This window comes from Phyllostomus hastatus, unplaced genomic scaffold, assembly GCF_019186645.2.
Source record: "Phyllostomus hastatus isolate PE091 unplaced genomic scaffold, TTU_PhHast_1.1 phas_contig_113, whole genome shotgun sequence".
Taxonomy (NCBI): domain Eukaryota; kingdom Metazoa; phylum Chordata; class Mammalia; order Chiroptera; family Phyllostomidae; genus Phyllostomus; species Phyllostomus hastatus.
Window position 1 is genome coordinate 15,046,127 of NW_025333530.1, and position 22,929 is coordinate 15,069,055.

At 38.2% G+C, this 22,929-nt stretch overlaps 1 protein-coding gene across 5 annotated transcripts in view; it reads right to left on the reverse strand.

The window, feature by feature from the left end:
* The window catches only part of DDX6 (DEAD-box helicase 6), a 36,542-nt gene extending 13,844 nt beyond the window's left edge, over positions 1 to 22,698 (reverse strand). Inside the window, exons 1-8 of one of the 5 annotated variants that reach the window (XM_045837629.1) lie at positions 22,676 to 22,698; positions 19,165 to 19,634; positions 16,202 to 16,265; positions 14,506 to 14,610; positions 5,156 to 5,285; positions 4,219 to 4,365; positions 1,535 to 1,629; positions 380 to 502 (exon numbers count right to left, since the gene is read on the reverse strand). In XM_045837629.1, the coding sequence (XP_045693585.1) occupies positions 380 to 502; positions 1,535 to 1,629; positions 4,219 to 4,365; positions 5,156 to 5,285; positions 14,506 to 14,610; positions 16,202 to 16,265; positions 19,165 to 19,364 (864 nt within the window). In that variant the 5' untranslated portion in view covers positions 19,365 to 19,634; positions 22,676 to 22,698. Of the gene's footprint in view, positions 1 to 379; positions 503 to 1,534; positions 1,630 to 4,218; positions 4,366 to 5,155; positions 5,286 to 14,505; positions 14,611 to 16,201; positions 16,266 to 19,164; positions 19,635 to 21,903; positions 22,054 to 22,148; positions 22,300 to 22,675 lie in introns of those variants that run through there. The other 4 variants (XM_045837627.1, XM_045837620.1, XM_045837611.1 and 1 more) reach the window with 4 other exon arrangements.
* Positions 22,699 to 22,929: the final 231 nt, after the last annotated feature.

The following is a 22,929-nucleotide window of genomic DNA, read 5'->3' on the forward strand; positions in this document are numbered from 1 at the left end:
GGATGCGGTTCTCTTCAAAGCAAGTCCACAAAATTTGTCATAGAAGAAATAAATTATAATTAAATTAAAGATCTAACATTCAGATACATAGCTAAGTTACTATTTTGTACTTTGTATATAGGATTATGCTGTATCAGCCTGACACCAAAAACTAAGTAAACAATGAAGACTTGAATCATATTACTATCACTGCTTTAAAACAAATCAGTTAATTTACGCACAACGAACCTTAACTAATCAGCTGAAGAAAAAGTCAAAAAGCCAAAAACTTGAAATAATCATCCCAAAGTATACAATGATTAGATAAATGATGGATAAAGGTATACTCATGGGCAACAGGGGTTGGCACTGCTTCCAAGTACGTTTGTCTTATACTCACCATGAACTTCTGTACACTAAGTGGGAAAGTAGCGGAATATAATAAAATCTGTCTGTTTTTAGGTAGCGTGAGAATAATATCCTCCATTATCTGCACAAAATCCTGTGACAGCAACTTATCTGCCTGCAATACAAAGAGAATTTTTAAAACAATCAAATAATGTCGAGGTTTTTGGTTAATATGGCTTCATCCAATAAGAATGTTCATGGAATATTCCTAGTTGTAAACATTAAGTTCTCTACAACACTGCATAATTCAATGGCACCAAGACATATGCTGAGTGATTCAGAAAGGGAAAAGGACTCTAATGCCCATCTTTAGGGGGAGAGGTAGGGGATTCCTAGACAGATATAATCCTTGTTCCCGTAACAAAATTTTAATGTGATTTCCATTGAAGAGGCAGTGTGGTGCAGTGGTTAAAAGTATTGATACAGGCTGCAGAGTCAAATTACCTGGATTGAAATCTTGTCTCCTTCACATATTAGCTATGTTGGGAGCTATATAGCTATGTTGCTTAACCAATCAACACTTCAGATTCCATAATTTTAAAATTAGGATGTATACTCACTATAGTAACTACTTTATAGGATACTTACCTTAAAGGGTTGTTGCAAAAATTAAATTAAAGGCAGTCATGTGGTAAGATAATATGTATAACAGAGATTGAAAAACCAAACAACACTAAGTCATATATGCTAAATGAGGAGTTACAGATATTACATGCTTTTAAAGATGTATCACTGAATGGAAAGAGAATTAACTTGGTTTGAGGTTACTCAACAGCTTCTCTGCTTGGAAAACAAAAAACCCCAAACTACCTTGTGTCCCCAAGGCAGACACAAGGTGGAACTATTCCTATAAATTCCTATCATCTGGTGCCCCTTGTTTTCATGTAAATTACATTTTTACTCTAAAGCTCTTTAAGGTATAGTTTTAACAAAAATAATACATATTCAATTGTAAATTTTTTCCATATATACAAGAGTATATAAAGATCACACTTCCTGTAAAATGTTTTGTAAGCGAATTAGTACGAACTGACAAAGGCCATGTTTATTAGAAAGTCATAAAACACAGAACCTTTGCTTCAGTTACTGACAGTAACAAAGCTCAAAATACTACAGAATAATATCTTTCCAAATAAAAGGACATTACCTCATCCAATACTATCATCTGGACATGATCAACCTTTGCTACTCCTTTCTTGATAAGATCCAAGATTCTCCCAGGGGTAGCGATTACCACATGCACTATACAAGATTAGAAAACACATTCTCATTAATTTTAGCTTGGGCCAAAAAGATGTAGTAAGTTTGTATACATATATAAACTTTTTAAAATATATTATTTTATCAGAAATATTGTAGAGCTAGGAATTCAGTAGTCCTCCTTATCTAATTTAACTTTCCATGGTAAATGCAGTCTGAAAATGTTAAATGGAAAATTCCAGAAATAAGCAATTCATATGCTTTAAATCACATGCCATTCTGAGTAGTGTCATGAAAACTCCCACCCTCCCACAATATCCTGCCCAGAATGTAAATTATCCCTTTGTATAATGTATCTGCTACCCACCTGTTACATTACTTAGCTGTCATCTAGGTTGTCAGATTGCTGTACCTCAGTGCTTGTGTACATTTAATTTGTTGGGTTGGCCAAAATATGTTTGGTTTCTTCCCTAAGGTGGTCCTAACTAGAGCTTAGGTGTCTTTAATTTCATTTAAAACAATTGTTAGATTGTATTGTGACTGCTATCATATTAGTGTACATATTTAAAAAAATACCAAAATTGATGAATTTTTGTGCAGCCATTTTAATACTGAAGATGGGAGAAAATACGCAACATTTTCATTATATTATGCATTATTATTTCAAGAAAGGTAAAAACACAATGGAAACTCAAAAGATTTATGCAGTGTATGGAGAAGGTAATGTAATTGATGGAATGTGTCAAAAGTTGTCTGTGAGCCCTGGCTGGCGTAGCTCAGTGGGTTGAGCTCGGGCTGTGAACCAAAGTGTCGCAGGTTCGGTTCCCAGGGTACATGCCTAGGCTGCAGGGTATAACCCCCAGCAACTGCACATTGATGTATGTATGTCTGTCTGTCTCTCTCTCCCCCTCCCTCCCCTCTCTAAAAATAAAAAAAAGTGGTCTGTGAAGTTCATGCTAGAGATTTCTACCTGGACGATGCTCCACAGTTGGGTAGACCAGTTGAAGTTAATAGTGATCAAATAAGAGACATTAACTGAGAACAATCAACGCTGTACAATGTGGGGGATAGCTGACATAGTCAAAATATCCAAATCAATAAAGTTATTGGTGAGAATGAAAACTATCTTTTATTTTTTGGGGGGGCAACCCCAAACAAACAAAAAACAAAACAAAACACTAAATGAACTTTTTAACCAACTTAACAATTAAACCGCCCAAAGCGCAAGAGTGGCAACTTGGGTATGCCAAAGTGCTTCTCCCGGTGAAAAAGTAGAAATGCTTCCTTTAAGTGAAAAGGTGAACATTCTTGACAGAAGAAAAAAAACTATATGCTGAGTTTGCTAAGATCTATGACAAGAACCAACCTTCTACCTGTGAAATTGTGGGGGAAAAAATTGTGCTAATTTTGCTACTGCACCTCAACATGAGTAAGTTATGGACACAGTGTATATAAATGCTTAGTTAAGATGGAAAAGGCATGAAATCTGGGGTGGTAGATGTGAACAGAGAGGAGCCACATTCTATAACACACTCTCCTATAATTGTTCCAATTTATTATTAGTTTTTGTTGTTAATAAATGCCTAATTTATAAATTTATCACAAATATATATACATATACGGAAAAAAACAATATATATATAGGGTTCAGTACTATCCTAAATTTCAGGCATCCAAGGGGAAGTGCAGGGTTATCTTAGCATATATTCCTCGAAAGTAAGGGAGGACTGTAGCACAAAGAGGCAAAGATGTTCTTCAAGATATGGATTTCCATTGCATCTTAGGTTGGCTAAGAGAATACTTGTTTTTTTCACGTATACAATGGGGTGAGCTTCAGCTTCTCAAATCGCCTGCTCCAAATGAAGGGCGTATTTTCCTGTCTTAGGACAATCCTAATGAATAATGAAAGGCATACCAGGCTTCTGATATATATAGTAGATTGCCTCTTGACTAAAGTAATGGTCTTCACAAGATCATTATTAAGAATCAGAGGAGTTAATAATTTTAAACAATTGTGCAATATGAAGAATTTTATAATTAATCTAATGACAATTATGAAATTCTGACTAAAAGTCTACATATAATTTTATATTAAGTATATCTCATTCTTGCTGTTTTATCTTTTTTCACACAATACTGTTATCATGGAGAACTCCTCATAAAAATTAATACAGATAAGCTTCATTCTTTAATGATTGTGGGGAATTCCATTCAGACTATCTTCTATGTTTAGGTTGTTACAGTTTTTCACTACTACACAACCACACAGTAGTAAACAACCTCATATTTGTCCAATCATTTCTTCAGGGAAGAATCTTGAAAATACATTTATAATTTTGAAATATAATGCCAACTTATCTTACACCCCTATGCTGCAAGACAATTATGCCACAAACATTATTGAATACTGAGATTTTTTTGGTCTCACCAATCAGAAAGGCACATAGCAATCTGCTGTTTCTATTTACATTTTCTTGCATGAAACTCATTTTCTTTACTCATTTTTCTACTACAATGTTTCTGTTCCTCATTAATTCTTAAAAACAATTTTTAATAAGTTGTTGTAAGGAAACACCCGTGTGTGAAATTACAGTTGGTGAACTAGGCCACCTTATATCAGTTATTTCCTACCTGTATCATCAAGCCTCATTATGTCATCGCGTAAATTGGTTCCTCCTGTGGTTGCCATCACTTTGGCTCCTCCCATGTGTTTGCTGACCTGGATGCAAATCTGACTGACCTGTAGAGCAAGTTCTCTTGTAGGAACAATCACCATTGCTGGAAAATACCAAGCAACAGGGGAGGGGGGGATAACATATATTTTAAGAATTTAAGTCTTGTACTATTCTTAGTTACAAAACTTTAAAGGATTCTTTGAGTTGGCAACTTGCTGAAGGTTTATCAATTCAGTGTTTCAGTACAAAACTCACTAAACACTCAAATACGAAACTCTTGCTGCCCAGGTTCATTTACATCATATGAAAGTATGCAAAGTGAAGATGGGAGAATGATAATTATAGCTCATAAATGCTGAGGATTTAAGAAAATGCTTTAGAAGTGAAAACTAAACTCTATTAGCTTATTCTGGGTACAATTATGGAAATTTGTTTCTTCCCTACTGCCTAAGCTCTTAAAATTCTAAAACCACATGGCTTAAAAAAAAAGTTCAGGTTTCTATAAGAATCTTGCAGACATACAAGTTGCTACAGAAACAATTCAGTTCCACAGGTTTTTTTTTTCTATTTTATGTTTATTTTGTTCATTAGATTTTACATATAAGTGAAATCACAGTAGTTTTTAAGTAGTAACATGAGGTAATTGAACTTCTCATGCTCTTAGTTTTCTTATCTATAAAGCAGTAACTCACACTTTGCTTATCTTACTGGAATATTGTCAAAACTGCGTAATATGTAAAAATATTTTGAAAACTACAAATCTCTTTAAAGAGCTGTGAAAAGAAAGGGTAAATACTGATTCCAGATTATGTAAATTCTAACAAAAGGTAATTATCTTCTATTAATACATAGCTACAAGATTTCAACTATCATTTTTAGTTTAAACAGCTAACCTTGTATATTGTCCTTCTTCAGGTCTAGCCGTTCAAGTAAGGGAATGAGGTAGGCACCACTCTTGCCTGTTCCATTTTTTGCTCTAGCTAAAATATCCCTACCAGATAAAGCAATGGGAATGCTCTCCTCCTAAAAGAGATAAGACAATGCAAATTACTTGTCAATAAAAACAGCACATAAACAAATTCTTCTCTAAAATACACTGAAGGAATACCTCAGTGGTACTCCTCCACTGCTTCAAAGTGCCTTACACTTGCATTTAACAAGAGTAAGTAGAGACCAAGTAAATTAGCAGGATAAGTCAACATCACCTTCATTATCAATCGATTATTTACCAGAACTGTTTGTGGAATACATTTTATATTGTATCCCAATGTAATAAAAACTGTACATGTTGAGTGTATGTGTGAGAGCGTATATGGCCAAGGAAGCTGAGCATCCACAAGAGAACAAAGAAAGGAGGAACATAGGCTGACAAATAAACAGAGAGAAAAAAAGCAGAAGTTATTTCACAATTAAAAATTGGAGGAAAAAAATTACACAAAAACAAAACAAAGATTATATATGATATTTTAAGATTAGTAAGCCAATTTTACAATGAAAAATTGTAGCTTGGACAACTTATCCTTGCACAAAGCAGGAACAGGCTGAAAAAGTTTAACTTCAGGTCCTATTTGATGTTTATTTTAATGGCTGCCTCACAGCCAACTTCTCTGTCCTAAAATGTGCTTAGAGACTCAACTTTAAGTTATCTCAATCCATGGACACATCACTGAAGGTGACTCTCATTTTAATATTTAAATTATTCTGTCATGTGTGTTTTGCAGAAGACAAATTTCCTATTACCCATATTTTTTGGACCATAAGACGCACCTGTGCTTTAGAGAATAGAAAAAAAATTTGAAGCAAAAAATGTGGTAAAATATTTAATAACATAAGATTTCACCAATATAAATGTTAACAGAACTTAACAGCAGCATTAACAACTATTATTCCTCCCAAATGGGGGGGATGGGGGGTGGACTACCTTATAGTCCGAAAATATGGTAACTCAGGACAAATTTCCCAGACAACAGCAAAGAATGGGGAAATAAATTAGAAAAGAGATTTATAATCACTGTAGTAACTAGTTCTTTCTATGCCTAAGCTAATGACCAGAAACAATTTCCCCAGCACCTTAAAAATTTTTATTGCAAAAACATCTAAGTCATAAGCCCTGGCTGGTGAGGCTCATTGGACTGAGCGCTAGGCCTGTGAACCAAAGGGTTGCCAGTTCGATCCCCAGGCACATGCCTGGGTTGTGGAACATGTCCTCAGTAAGGGAGAATGTGAGAGGCAACCACACACTGATGTTTCTCTCCCTTCTCCATTTCTAAAAAAAGAAATAAATAAGAATCTTAAAAACAAACAAACAAACAAAAAACAAGTTATAAGCATAATGATTTCTATTTTCCACCATGACACTCATTCTATCATACCTAGAACCCCAATCACAGGGGTGAGATGGTTTCCATGTGATCTGAATAACACCGTTGCCAGAACTGTGAAAATGGTCCAATGACAATACTGTTATCTTGTTCCTATAACCAGCATTAAACAGTCTACTTGTTACATTAAAGCAGGTCAAAGAAGAAAACCTTGACTCTGACCACCTGGTCTGAATCCCTTCCCTCCAACTCTGAGTCAACTGCCAGTTGTTCTGGAGATCCATTATCCCCTATCTCCATCAGTTCATTCTCTTCTATGATTTTTAAACAGGCTGCCTATAGTTCTGTGGTGCATGGAGACAAGAGGCCAAATGGTCTCCATGAGTCTTCTAATGATTTTTCTGAGCCAGGTCCTTTAAAACTATACACTTTTCAATTAAGTGAGGCAGGTAGAATTAATTTGAGAGTATTCTCACTCACATTTTGGGTATGTCTTTTGTTTTAATTTGAGGCCGCTGACTTCTATTCCTCTGCCCTCTTTGACAGGGTTTATGCCCTACAGAAACTGTTTAAGGATAACGCTTTTTAACAAAGTAAGTAATCTAGTCTCTAAGTTAAAATATACTCATATTTTGCCCTGTATTATGGCCATCATGATTAGTCTGGAAATTCAGTGCATCACACTGTCTCTTAGGAGACTAGGTAATGAAGCAAGAAAATTCAAGTCTGGCTCAGACAGCTTTGAAACCCAAGAGGAAATCATGGGAAACTGCCAAGGAAAAGAAAAAAAGAAAGGAAGCTAAAAAATTCTTGAAATGCTCACTGTATGCAAGGTACTCTGCTAGGTAGTTACCTTATGTTATTCATTTCCGTTCAAGTTGGTACTTTTTGTTTTACAACTGACAAAAAGAATCCTCAGAGAATAATTGTTTTGCCCAAGGTCACAAAGCAGGAAATGCTAGAACCAAAATTTAAACTTGGGTCTCCTCACTTACAGTGAGGATGTGGAGAAATTGGAACCCTCATACACTTCTAGGGGGAGTGTATAGCCACTTTGGAAAACAGCCTGGTGGCTTCTAAAAAGGTTAAACATTATTACCATAAGAACCAGCAATTCCACTCCCAGATATATATACCCCTAAAATGAAAACATCTCTACGCCAAATTTGTTCATGAATGTTCATGGCAGCATTATTCCTAATAGCTAACAGCGGAAACAACCCTACCAACTGATGAATGGATAAACCAAATGTGGTATAGCCATACAATAAAATAATATTCAACAATAAAAAGAGATGAATTATGGATACATTACAACATGGATGACTCCTAAAAAATATTCTAAGTCAAACAAATTAGTCACACGAGACGGTATATAATTCCATTCATATGAAATGTCCAGAACAGTCAAATCCATAGACAGAATGTAGATTAGTGTTTGCTTAGGACTAGGGTAAAATGAGGAGGGACTGCTGAAGTTCTTTATGTGGTTAAGAAAATGTTCTAAAATTGACCATAGCACAACTGTGAATATACAAAAACCAATAAATTGTATTGGTTTCACACTTTAAATGTGTGAATTGCACGATACATGACTTATATTTTAATATAACCCATCGACCCCACAAACTTAGGTTTGATCACAGCACAATCATGCTACCAGAGCTCTTCAAATCCATGTTCCATGTTTTGGTTACCTTAGTATCCACTCCCTTTTCTTAGAAGCACCCTAACTTCTTTCTGAGGAATTACATCCCCCCCACCTCAATGTATCAATAGTCTAGCCAACCTCGCCAACCTCCTCAGGCAAATGATAGACAATGACTAAACCCAGGCCAGCTGAATGCTCCCTTCTCAGAATTCAAATTATTATAGCGCATCCTATTAACAATTCAGCTTCCTAAACCCTTCAGAGCTTTCTCAGTTCTTGGCCAATTAATTCCAAGTGTGCTCCTCCAGACCTCTCCTTAACCTTGTTCATGAACTCCCGATATTCTTCTAATAAATTTCCTTTTGTTTAAGTTAGCCCAAATTGGTTTCTGTTGCATATAAGAATGGCATAGCTTCCAATTGCCTAGTACTAAGGGGCACTTTACACAAGTATGGTACCTGAAAAAGCTTGAAATTGCCTAACTAGCTGCTTTTAGAGCAGTTGCTGCTCTTACACTTTCAAGGGCCAGGTGGGTTTATGAACCTAAATTTCAGGGGGGAAAATGAGCACTGTGAAGGAGATAGCAGTGGTTGTCAAATACCCACTGCTACCTAGCAAAAAAGAAAATGGAAGATAATAATTTCAACAATATCTAACTTAAAAGAACACATCCAATTTTACCACCGTTATCAATGGAAAAATGCATTTAAAGGTTTTTTTTTGAGAATTTAGAAAAAAATTATTTTAGTCATAGTAAGTCCATGTTAGAAGGAAGAATGATTTACAAAAAGATTAAGAATGTTATAATTCCTAGCTATAAATAATAAACTATTAACCCTTATTAGACTCGGTTGGCAAAATAATTTCAGATTCTTGGTCTGATACGGAATTGAGTCAACAACAGTTAAGAAACTTCCATGTTTCTTTCTATAATGGACTGCTTGCCATTTTATCACCTTATGTAAAACTTCTTCAAAGGCTGTGTCTAGAGTCTAGAAGCAGCAAAACTGCCACCTCTCAATCATCTATCTTAAATAAAAGGTTTCACAATGTTAAGCAAAATAATACAGCAAGTTCTCATGCCCTCCACAGTCTGTGTTTCTATATTAAGATGTCTTTACAATGGCATAGTTATACAGCTGGGCACGAAGAAATAGAGTCACAGATGGTGAACCAAAGAAAGATGTGTGGGAGCAATCTGTAGTATACCTGGTTCCAGCCTATCAGTGTAAAATCTTCCTTTGCAAGGATATCATTTTAAGGGCCTCACTCTCCAATAACCTTATAGCCAAAATGCAACTACATTCCATGTCTTAAAAGAGATTCAAGCCCTGGCTGGCATAGCTCAGTGGATTGAGTGTGGGCTGCGAACCAAAGTGTCGCAGGTTTGATTCCCAGTCAGGGTACATGCCTGGGTTGCAGGCCATGGCCCCCAGCAACAGCACATTGATGTTTCTCTCTCTCTCTCTTTCTCCCTCTCTAAAAATAAATAAATAAAATCTTAAAAAAAAAAAAAGATTCAAATGAAGATGACACCCATTTGATCAAGAAGGCTTTTATCAGGAGGAAAAAATTCCTGTAAAACAATACTTTTGGGGGGGGACAAAAAAAGAGAAAAGGTAGAGACTTCTGGCAAAGATGGAGGCGTATGTAGACACACTGTGCCTCCTCGCACAACCAAAAGAAGGACAACAACAATTTAAAAACAAACAAAAAAAAAAACAACCAGAATTGACAGAAAAATCGAACTGTATAGAAGTCCGACAACCAAGGAGTTAAAGAAGAAACATTCATCCAGACTGGCAGGAAGGGTGGAGACAGGCAGCAGGGGCAGAAAGGGCTCGTTGCAAAAGCAGTGGCTGGTGGCCGAGGCAGTGGATTGTGGACTGGGTGGCCCCACATTGGAGCACAGATAAACCAGGCGAAACTAGGGAGTGGGACAGGCTGCACAACCCAGGGTCCCAGCGAGGGGAAATGAAGCCTCAAACCACTGACTGAAAACACCTGTGGGGGTTCAGGTGCCGGGAGAAACTCCCAGCCTCACAGGAGAGTTTGTTGGAGAGACCCACAGGGTCCTAGAACATACACAAGCAAACCCACATGGAATCAGCACCAGAAGGGCCCACTCTGCTTGTGGGAAGCAGGGGAAGTGACTGAAATGCAACAGAGAGTGGAACAAGTGGCATTGTCTCCTCTCCCACCCCTCCTCCACATACAGCATCACAACCTAGCCACTGGGTTGCCCCACCCTGATGAACACCTAAGGCTCCGCCCCTCATACATAACAGGTGAGACAACACACACACACACACAAAATGGTCCAAACAGAGAAACAGATCAAAGCTCCACAGCAAATACAACTAAGCAACCAAGAGACAGCCAACCTACCAGACTCTCAGTTCAAAACACTGGTAATCAGGACGCTCACAGAATTGGCTGAATTTGGTTGCACATTAGATGGAAAAAAAAAAAAAAGGCTACATTAATTAAAATAAAGGAAAATGTACAGGGAGCCAATAGTCATGGGAAGGAAACTGGAACTCAAATCAAAGGTGTGGACCAGAAGGAAGAAACAAACAACCAAACAGAAAAGAATGAAGAAATAAGAATGCAAAAAAAGAAATGAGGAGAGGCTTATGAACCTCCAGGACATTCTTAAATGTTCCAACATCCAAATTATAGGGGTGCCAGAAGGAGAAGAGGAAGAGCAACACATGGAAAAGTTATTTAAACAAATAATAAAGGAGAACTTCCCCAATCTGGCAAAGGAAATAGACTTCCATGAAGTCCAGGAAGCTCAGAGAGTCCCAAAGAAGTAGGACCAAAGGAAGAACACACCAAGGCACACCATTATTACATTACCCAAGATTAAAGATAAGGAGAGAATCTTAAAAGCAGCAAGACAAAATGAGAGAGTTACCTACAAAGGAGTTCCCATCAGACTGTCAGCTGATTTCTCAAAAGAGACCTTGCAGGCAAGAAGGGGCTGGAAAGAAGTATTCCAAGTCATGAAAGACAAGGACCTACATCCCAGATTGCTCTATCCAGCCAAGCTTTCATTTAGAATGGAATGGCAGATAAAGTCAAGTTAAAGGATTTCATCATTACCAAGCCCTTATTGTGTGAAATGTTAAAGGGACTTATCTAAGAAAAAGATAAAAAAATATCTTTTTTTAGATAAAAAGATAAAAAAAACAGGAAAATGACAACAAACTCAGTTATTAACAATGACACCTAAAACAAAACCAAACTAAGCAAATAACTAGAACAGAATCACAGAAATGGAGATCACATGGAGGGTTATCAGTGGGGAGGGGGAGGGAGGGAGAAAAGGTACAGAGAATAAGTAGCATAAATGGTAGGTAGAAAATAGACAGGAGGAGGGTTAAGAATAGTATAGGAAATGTGGAAGCCAAAGAACTTATATGTATGATCAATGGACATAAACTCAAGGGGGGAAATGTGGATGGGAGGGGATGTAGAGGGAAATAAAGGGGGGGAAATGAGACAACTGTAATAGCATAATCAATAAAATATATATATATAAAAAGACTTTTCATTCCTACAGAACTACATTGTAGAAAAGTAGTTCCTAAATATTTTTAATATCTACATTTACATTACCTGTCTGATGACATATAAGGGGGAACCCCCAATATTCCCCCAAATTTTATTAAAAATTGTGTCCTTATTCTTACATGTTTAAACTTCAGTCACTTTCAAAGTACTCTCCAGCTGATGCAATATACCTATAAGATGTTTTTTCCACTGCTCTAAACAGTTTTTGAACGTGTTAATTTGATGCCTTTTAGTGCTTCTGCCTTTTTTTCACCTCTTCCATGTTAGCAAAACCCTTCCCTTTGAGGACTTTTTTCATGGGGGGTGGGGTGGGGGGAGTCGTTTTGGGTGAGATGGAGTGAATAGGGAGGGTGGGACGTGGGGGTCATATTGTTTTGGGTCAAAAACTGCTGAACATCCAGCACAGTGTGGGCAGGTGTGCTCATAAATCACCCATCCTGAAATGGGCAAACATGTGCAATGAGACTTCAAAAAAAAAAAAAATCACTGAAGATGAATGCAGCCTCTCACAACAATGCCAGCTAGTACACTGATATAGATAAGTCCCTAACACACTCACCTAGTGGGAGAAGCCTGTACTACAAGGAGCCCATCCTCCAGAACATAATTCCATTTTGCGGGGGATCCCCCCTCGAATAACCTTATCTTGATACTTTCTCTAGCTATATTAAACTTCTTTCAGTTTGTCCACAAAGGCACATTTCCACCCCTGGGCAATCACTATCCTAGAATTCTGGGCTTAGAACATGAATCTATGATTCTTCTCCCTGTAAGAATTATAGATTGTAAATTGTTCTATCTTCCTCTAATGGCTGCATATATGTGCAAGTTCAAGTAGAAAGTATTATTATACAGAAATTATCTGTATAATTAGTTGCCCCTTAACCAGACTGTGAAGGCATGAACCCCTTCTGCCTTGTTCATCACAACATCCTGTGTAATACTTCCTAGGTCACTCACTGTTTGCTCAATGAAAAAGTACTCAATGATGTCATAGGGGTTAGTCCTTAATACACCTGGACACAACAGTTTAAATTTACATGAGGAAAACAGACAGGTTTAACAAATCTGTATAGACATAATGCATGTTTATGTCTATATGTATGTATATGTATACAAACATGCTATATATTCCCTTGCTCTTTCCACAAAAAGGAACAAAGAACAAATGCACCTAGTGCTTAGATATTTGCCTCTAATACTACTCCCCACTGATTAGAACCAGGGCTCCTTGGGAGTAATAGCTCATTCCAAGGCTGGGGCAAGGTAGGTACAGATAAGCTTGGTATCATGATATGCCAAAAAGTACTCAGGAAAAATGAAGGAGGAAGGGAGGGGTGAAGAGGTAGAGCACAGAAGATTTTTGGGGGCAGTGAGACTACTCTGTACAATACCATAATGGTAGATACATGTCGTTATATATTTGTCAAAACTTACAAAACATACAATACCAAGAGTGAACCCCACTGTAAACTATGGACTTTGGGTGATACATGTCAATGTGTCAGTCATCAGTTGTAACAAATACATCACAATGTATCACTCTTGCGTGGGAGTGGGGCCTATGCATAAGTGGAGATGGGATATATGGGGTATCTCTATCTTCTGCTCAATTGTTGTAAACGCACAACTGCTCTAAAAAAAAAGTCTATTAGAAAAAAAAGAGGGGCACATTATAAAACAACTTTGAAGGAGCTCACACTGGCCAAATTTGGGAATTTGAGCACAAAAATAGCATTGGTAAAAAGAAATCACAACCCCATACCGATAATATAAAGATACATAAGGAAGAGATAAGGGAAGGCTATTCTTCAAAAGGCCAAATGTGGAAGTAGTCCTAGAGTTGGAAACTCATCATAATCCAACAAAGATAGGATCATCAATGGGTGCTAAGACTAGGAGAAACTTTAATGAAGAGCTGGATCTCTGCATGATTAAAGAGATCCCTACAGACCACTTATTAGTTGCAAGGGAGAAGGGGGAAAAAGCTGCAATTATATCGTAGAAAAATCAGACACAACCTTGATAGGGTAACAGAAATTAAAATCACCAATAAGAAATAAACAATGTGTATACCTCCAAATGTGATACACTGAGGCAGCCATAACATGACATCTACAGCATTTTGGCTAAAAAGTACTTTAATCACACAGAAACATGAGACAAAACCAGCCTGAGTAATGTTCTATTAAAAAAAGGAAGGGGGCTATATTTTTACTATCAATGTCATAAAAGACCAAAACAGACCAGAGAAATGCTCATCATTAAAGAGACCATAACTATATGCAATACCTAATCCTAGGATGGATCCTGTACAGAAGAGGAAAAAAAATGCTAAAAAGGGCATTTTTGGGTCAGTTACAAATTAGAATACAAATGATAGATGAGACAAATATTATATAATGTTAATCTGACTATACTACAGCAGACAACTATACTATAGTTACACAAGAGAATATCTCTATTCTTGAGAAATACACTCGAATACTTAGATGATGGGCCATGATTTTACAACCTATGCTTAAGAGGCTCAGAAAAAGAATGTGTGTATGTGCACATAAACATGTGTGGGTATGTACACACACACCAGAGAAATATTGGTCCATTTTATTATCCCCACAGATAAAAACAAAAAGTACACAGTAATGCTTCACTCATAACATTATGCATGTGATAAAAAGGGGAAACATACCTGAATAGGAGATGGCTTTTCCCAGCCCATTTCAAAAATTCCCATCAGTAACTCCCGTTTCAAACAGTAATCTTCAAACTCATTTCCTTTTGTGGAGGTTACATCCTAATTAACCAAACAAAACAAACAACAATAAAAGAATAAAGCACAACTGTGTTCCTTTGGTAGTTAGCATATTTAAGAAAGTTTAAAAAACTAATTATTTACCTCATTTGAAATACATGCATATTAGCTGCCTTGATCTACATTTCAACTATTCCTTAAGAATAATCACTAATACATGCAAGCAATTTAAAAACTGTGTTTTGGGGAAAAAGCCAGCCTGTGGTTATATTCTTTTAATGACAGGTGGAATACTGTTAAGAATCATGGCATGAAATGCAAATCACGAGATATGAAGTCAAACCCTAGCTCCATTCCACTCATTGCCTACTAATATCCTTATCAAAATCAGGGTTTCTCAAGCTCAGCATATTGACATTTGAGCCAAAAAATTCACTGTTGTTAAGGGGCTGTCCTGTAGCATTTTCTCAGCTGTGATAACCAAAAATGTTTTTATAGCTATCGATGAATACCCCTTGGAAACAAAAATCACGCCTGGTTGAAAATACTGAGCTAAGACAACTAACTTGTCAACTCCAATTTCTCATCCATAAAATGGAGATAATACCTAGCCTTATTCCTTCTTTCTTTTTTTAAAAGATTTATTTATTTTTAGAGAGAGGGGAAGGGAGAAAGGGAGAAACATCAATGTGCAGTTGCCTCTTTTGTGCCCCCAACTGGGGACCTGGCTGCAACACAGGCGTGTGTCCTCACTGGGAATCACACCAGCAACTCTGTGGTTCACAGACCAGTGCTCAATCCACTGAGCCACACCAGCCAGGGCCCTAACCTCACTGTTACTGAACAAAAGAGAATATGCCTTGAAAACCATTATTCCATAAGATATACATACATATAAATGAAATATTAGTATGTAAACACACATACTAATATAATTCCTACAAATAGCATTTTTGGCAATTCACCACATGATCTATTAGAATGGCCAAAAAAGTTGGTTTGGTTTTTTTCTGTAAGATGTCTCTAGTAGTGCTTAGTTGTCATTAAATTCACTTGAAACAATTTCATTAATACAACAGCTTCATATCAGTGTGCATAAAAACACATCAAAATTGCTGAATTTTTATGCAGCCATTTTAATACTGAAGATGGAAGAAGATACACAACACACAACACTTTCAGTGTATTATGTTTGATTATTACAAGAAAAGTAAAAACGCACCAGAATCACACAAAGAAAAGATTTGTGCAGTGTGTGGAGAAGATGCTGTGACTGATCGAAGTGTCAAAAGGAGTTTGCAAGGTTTTGTGCTGGACATTTTTCACTGGACAATGCTCCATGGTTAGACCAGTTTAAGTTGATAGTGATCAAATCGAGACATTAACTACAAGCAACATTATACAATGGGAAAGACAGCTGACAAATTCAAAATATCCAAATCAATAAAGTTATTGGTAAAAGTGAAAAATGTCTTATTTTACAGAAAAAACCATACGAACTTTTTGGCCAACCCAATATAATTTGAACCATTTCAACTTATTTAAGAGTAAACCCCATAGTGCCCATTGTTATTAAGTAACTACTTCATTTTTAGAGTTTCTGCATTTTAAGTTAATTTTACAACCAACTTACAGAAGTTTTGATTCTTAGATCCTTTGGAGGGAGTTTTAAAGTCTTTTTCCAGTCATCACCAGGTCTAGAGAGAATATAGTAAAAATGAAGTATCAGAATTCATAGCACAACTGTTCTAATACAAAGATAATTCATCTCAACTATAATTAAGTTATAAAAAGCACAGTAAGTCTAATGTATCATTTACTTAATAGTTAAGAGACTTTAAAAAACTTTAGAAAAACTCCCCTTACAAAGAACAACAATCTAGAGAGAAAAAAAAAATGTAAGAAAATAAGGAAATAAGGCAACCATCTTCTTACTTAAGTAGTACAGTGTAACAATAGAGCAACTGTGGTCACAACTGGGAACCAATGTGGTTTATTTGACCTATATACCGTGTGTGTTTTAATTTAAATTAGTTACCAATGTTAAGAAATTAGATGATTTTGTGTAAAAGTGCAGATGTTGACTTCTCCTGAAAAATTAGAAGCTTTAGCAACATTGGCTAAATTTCTGTTATGACAATAGCTTGACAGAACTTAATAACTGGACTTTTAAAAATCAAGCAGCTGGTCCCTTTAAAGGGCAAGTATACTTTCATTTGCAACTTCTAGTGGCTAGTTGAAACTAAGAGCTCTAAAGTTTCACACCTGAGTTCAAGGTCTGACTCTACTTCTTACTAGTTCTGACCTTGCAGCAGCCACTTTTCCATTCTCTCATACATAAAACAGGTTAAGAATTATATCAAATAATTTACATCATGCATTCAACACAATGTCTGGCAAAAAAAGAACTCAGTATTAGCTGTTAATGAATATTTCTCTTAATCTTTTTTACCAGGGATGCTTGAAACTATGAAAGCGAAAAAAAAAAAAAAAAGGGAAAATTAATTTTTAAAATCTTTTAAGTCAGGCAAAAACCTCTAACATAATGCCTAAGCATCCAACAGAAAAAAATTGGCAGTAAACACAAACAACGCTTTGTGCTACCTTTAAAATAAGTTTTCATTTATTTCATTATAGCCACACTGCTGACCCCCCAAAACATTTCAAGTCTTGATTTAGAAAGAACACTTATTTTACTTAAAGCTGGGTCCCACATAATCCAAGAAACTAACACAGCTATTTGCTACCACTTCCAAGGGTACTAAAGCCTTCTACCTCAGCCTACACCACAGCGAAGTTCCTGAGCAAAAAATGTCAGTTGAACATCCTGGTAGGCCAGCCAACTACACTGTCAAATTCAGTAGTGATAAAATATGGAAAATACTATGCAGAATCTGTCCACAGGGAATTTATAAACCAAAGTAATTAAAATGAGAAAATACGTGATAAAGTATTAAAAGAGTTCTGAATAGCTGATGGGATCTACGAGCCTTCATGGGGATGACACTTGAACTAAGATTTAAAGAAGCCACCGAATTGAGAAGATATCATTAATCCACAGAAAAGCAAAAAAGTACCTGGGTAAAAAATCCACTGCCATCTTGAATTAAAATTTAAGTAGAAAATACTCAATGAAATGACACAGCTTTATGATCCTTTTCTTTTTTTTCACATTTTATTTATTTATTTTTAGGGAGAGAAGGGAAGAAGAGAGGAAGAGAAATATCAATGGGTGGTTGCCTCTCACACATCACTTACCGTGGACTTGGCCCACAACCCGGGCATGTGCCTGACTGGGAATCGAACCAGCAACCCTTTGTTTCACAGCCCGCACTAAATCCACCGAGCTACACCAGCCAGGGCTATGGTTCTATTCTTAAGGATTAAAAATAGCCTAAATTTTGCTAGCTATTCAATTTGTCAAGACAAACTACAATTTAGAAAATATTCTAATTAAAGCATTGACCTTAAAAATAAAATATGCATTATATGACCATTCTCCTAGTGACCAAACCAATTCTACTGGAAATTCTTATATGTCACTGGTGAACCACCCAGCAGTAACCATCTGTATGATATCCTGGTAGCTTATAAAGGCTATTTTTCTTAAGGAAGTGCTTCTTAAGCATGGACAAGATCTAGGTTATAACAAAAAATACTTTAATACATTGAACCAGTTTAATCATCTTATATTTCTAGAGGTTAAATTATATGGCTAAATGTTTAAAAAACATTTTATTTATTTATTCTTAAAGAGAGGGGAACAGAGAAAGGGAGGGAGGGAAACACTGATGTGTAAGAGAAACATCAATATGCTGTCTCTCACAACCCACAGGGGGGACCTGGCCAGCAACCCAGGCACATGCCCTGACAGGAACTGAACTGAACTGGTGACCTTTTGCTTCATGGAAAGACACTCAACCTATAGATCATGGCTATAGGCTGGATTCTTAACAATGAAGTCAAGCCTCAAATGCACTGAGTTTTAAAATGTTAATTTTCTATTAACCAAATCTTTAGAGTGATGTTTACCATTCAAATAATTTATAGTGAACACCTAAAAGATGACAGCATACAGTCTTTCCAATTCAAAAGAAAACACATTCTAGAGTAAGACTGAGGCTCTTAAATTTTTAGAGGCAACAAGGGGGATGAGGACTATTCAGCGTTGTTCCCAAGAGCTCAAAATCCTGAGTGTCTATGATATTTAACTGCCTGCTATTTTGTGTGTTTAAAGGGAGGAAAAAGCTTATTTAAAAAAAAAGAAAAAGAAAAGTTGCATAAACTTAATACTGGGGAAAAGCCATACAGGCAAGAACAAGATGAATCTGAGCTAATTAAGAAAGCTAGCAATGCTTTTTTTTAAAAATCTATACAAAATATATCTCTATCTATATCCATCACTTAATAAACATGAATTATGGCAGAAATATATTATTCTATTGCAAATACCTACTAGCATAAAACAAAGTCATCTGTTCTCTATTTGCAATTAAAATGGTTAACATACACAAAGAGAAGTCAACAACAGAATAAAAAAAAAAAAGAAATCTCCTTGGCTCCTCCCCCAAGAACATTTATTATTCTGACACTTACTTAATAGTGGTGGTCATACTCTGTGCTTGCTGTTGAGTGCCATTATTGATTGTGTTGGTGTTTTTCAGCTGGTTTATTTGTTGCTGTGTCTGTGTGCCCCCTCCTCCAGGGCCACCACTGGGTTTCACAGGGCCCCTCAGCTGACCATTTTGACTGGATAGACCCATTATAACAGGGTTCTCTGTTCTGGCCGTGCTCATGCTGTATTAAATGTAAAGACGTCTCTTTCAAACTTCAAAACTTGAAAGTCAGTAGAGAAACTGAAATACAGTTTATTAGGCTCTCCAAAACGAAGAGATATATATAAGTCTTGCTCAATATTGAGTCTTTTATTGCAATGCAGGCAAGCACCTGTAAGTCTCTGAACAGTAAGCAGCAGTAACTTGCTCTCATGCACCAAATCAACTTTGTATTTTTTAAAAAGCTCTCTAACAAGGTTGAGTTATGTATCTGAATTCAGTCACTTCAATCTGAAACAAAAAAAGAGTTGTTAGTAAACACAGGAAGGTTAGAAAAAAATGTTTTCCTGAATTCTTTTAATTTTAGGAATTAAGACTACAGCTGCACTTAGACCAAATCATTAGCCAGGCTAAGAGACACAAACAGATGAACTGCTCCCAAAACCAAACCCACAATGAGACCGATCTCATTTTAAATTGTCAGTTCAAAGCAACCCAGAGATTAGATAGAAGAATACAGTGATTAAACTAGCACTAGTTGTCAAATGACAATCTCTTCCCTTCATTGCATTACAACTCAATTAAGTATGTCACAACTTAAGTAAATCTACACATGTACAAGGCAAGACAATCTATGCTTTCAGAAATAAAAAACCCATTTGTGCCCTTACAAATTTCAATTGCAAAAGTTAAACTTTATGAAGAAAAACACACTTTTCCCCCTGTAAGTTTTTGCCCTTTAAAACAATAACCAAAGCAGGGATTCAGACGTGTACATGTCAAAATCTTTTGCTTGAAAAACAGCCAAGAAATTCTTTAGTTACTACCTTAACGTAATTTGAATACTAAAAAACTATTAGCTACATTTCAATGTAACTTTTTAAAAAGGATAACCTAACTTAAAATAGTATTACTCTAAAAATTATTTTAAAAACTGTGCCTTGTTTAAAAAAAAGTGTAAAAAACACACTAGACTTTCCAAGAAACCCAGAGTACTAACAGTTGTTTTAAAAAAGAACTGATTAACCTCTTTCACTTTGTATTATTCCCAAAACCGAATTCTTATTTTAAATAGTAGTAAATAAAAACTTAGTTTACAAAGGCCTACTCTGTGGTGTTTGTTCCTTAACTCCTTTACATTTCTTACCCAAAATACGTTAGTTTATTAATTAGTGTTATTTAGTGTTACTTTTTTGCCTTACACCAAGGTTTCTCGAACAGAAAAATTTTTCTAAAATACTGATATCCTTTAAAAAAGAAAAAGAAAAAATAAAGTTGCTCACAAGCAAATCTTGATTATCACACACAGGAGGAGACATTACTTCTAACTCTCCCAAAATCTGATTAACCTCTTAAGCAGACAGTGGTTAAACAGCCACCTCATTTCAGTTCAAGGCCGTAAATGGTATCCGGCATTGACAGGCTTATATTATGAGCACTAGAAAACTTGTTTGCAAAGTACTAAGAGGATGATGAAGAGGACAACCTCCAGTGATTAAATGATATCATCACTGTCCATCATGCATGGAAGATCTTCTATCTCCCAAGGCCCAAAATGTAGTAACTGCTCTCAATTAAAATGAAAACTGCACTGCGGCATTGTCTCAGAAAAGTAAATTTTCCTCCTATCCCTTCCCAATTTAGATTTACAACTTATATTTCTACATTCCCAAAAGTGTGAACGAAACTTAAGACTAACTGGGAGAAAACCCGTGCTGAATTAATTATAAGACTCCTCAAATTTTAGTTAGCAACTGAGTTTTACACCCAAAACAGTTATCGTCATCTCCAGCGCAATTTCTCTAAGGTGGGTCTGCACGCTGGAGTGACATGTTTTATTGTGAAGAGAAAAGGGGACTGTGAAAAAGAAAAAAAGTCAATTATTTGAACCCCGTGATTGCACGAAAATAATTTCTTGCTCTCCTTGTTTCCCCATTCCCCCCAAAGCACCCACACTTCAAGTCGGCTACCTTTGACCATAGACACAAAAGAATTGGGGCCCGGCAACCCAATCTGCGCAAGAAGAGCAAGGAACGAACCAGCTCGCGGGTAAGAAACAATATGGACTCTCCCTATAAGGCCTCAACCAGAAACCCTTAACCAAGAAAGCCCTCATTTCCTCCACGATTCGGGGGCTCCAGCAACACTCTCTCGTTTTCGACCTACAAGGCCTTATTCCAATCAAGCTACTTAATGCTGGTCCCCTTCTAAAGCGAGTCCTCCACTACTGCACATCCCTGTCGCCCCCTATAGGGGCTGCCTCGTATCCTGTAACCTCCACCATCGCCCTAAGTCCTTGCTACTCCCAGGGTCCCTCATTCCCTCGTCTCCATAAAACTCCTCCGAGTACTTGGCCTGCTCCTTCCAAGGACACCGCCGCACACAACATCCCCCTATTGGACTCTTCTCAGGTGTCCCCAATCCACAGCTGCCGCCGGCCTTCCTCCCCAGGGCCCATCCAAGGCCTTAGGCCTCCGCCTAACAGCTCTCCACGACGGCTGAGGGGCCTCCGGCAACCCCGACTGCACCGCCGATCTCGACCCTACCCCCTCGCACACACCTCACCCAACTCCCCGCGGCTCGGGCCGAGTCCTACCACGGAGGCCACTCCCGCTCGCCCCCTCGGTCCTTTATTGTTGATTCGAAGCTCCCAAAATGGCGGCGCTCCTTCCTCCTCGGAAATCTCCGCCCGCCCCCACCCGGCCCCTGGCTGCTGCCTCATCCGTCACCGTCCACCCCGCCCTGCTCTCCGGACGTCAGGCCAACCAGCCCGAGTCCGCAGCTACCCGGGGCGGCGGGCCCTACCTCCGCCGCCGCCCGTTCTCACCGCGCCACCGAAGTCGCCGCCCGGGCTAACTCCGCTCCTCTGCCCCTCCCTCGCCCGCCGCTCCCCAACCCCGCCTCGCTCTCCGCCTCTCCGCATGGCGGCAGTCTCGGCTCCGCCTCCACACAAAATGGCGAGTATTCAGTCACCGCCGCCGCCGCTGCCGCTGTTCCCGCTTCTCCGGCTTCTGGCAGGCGCCCGGGGCCAGGGAAGCTCCCTGAAGGAAAGATGGAGGGCAGTACTGGCACACCGATGAGGGCTCGCAGATGCCCGAGTAAAGGAAAGGTGAAGGGGAATTACAGTTACGCTCGGAAGGGAAAGGAGGGTTGCTTTTTCCACAGCTGAGAGGAGACGACTGGGCAATGGTGGCTAGGAAGGTTCCGCCCTGCTTTGGCACCCCCAAAACTGAAATCGGGGGTTATAACCAGAGAGGATCTGCTTATGCCGACCCGGGACACGCTCCAAGGATAGCCTCTGGGCGCAACGGCTCGGGGGCGGGAGTGCTGACCTGACATCTCCAGCGGCCCGGGAAGCTGCTGCAGGGCCGCGCGCACGGCAGTCCAGGAACGCGTGGGACTAGTGGGCGCCGCACGCTGCACGCGCTTGGGGAGGTAGCCGGAAGGAGGCTGGTGGGACCAAAGGGAGCGCGGGGGCAGGGGCCCTACGTGTGGACTGTGCGGGAACTGTGCTGGGGAGGGGGCCCAGGCGCGACTGTCCTCCCGGCCCCAGCGGGGCTGTCCCTAAAGAAAGAAGGACGCAAAG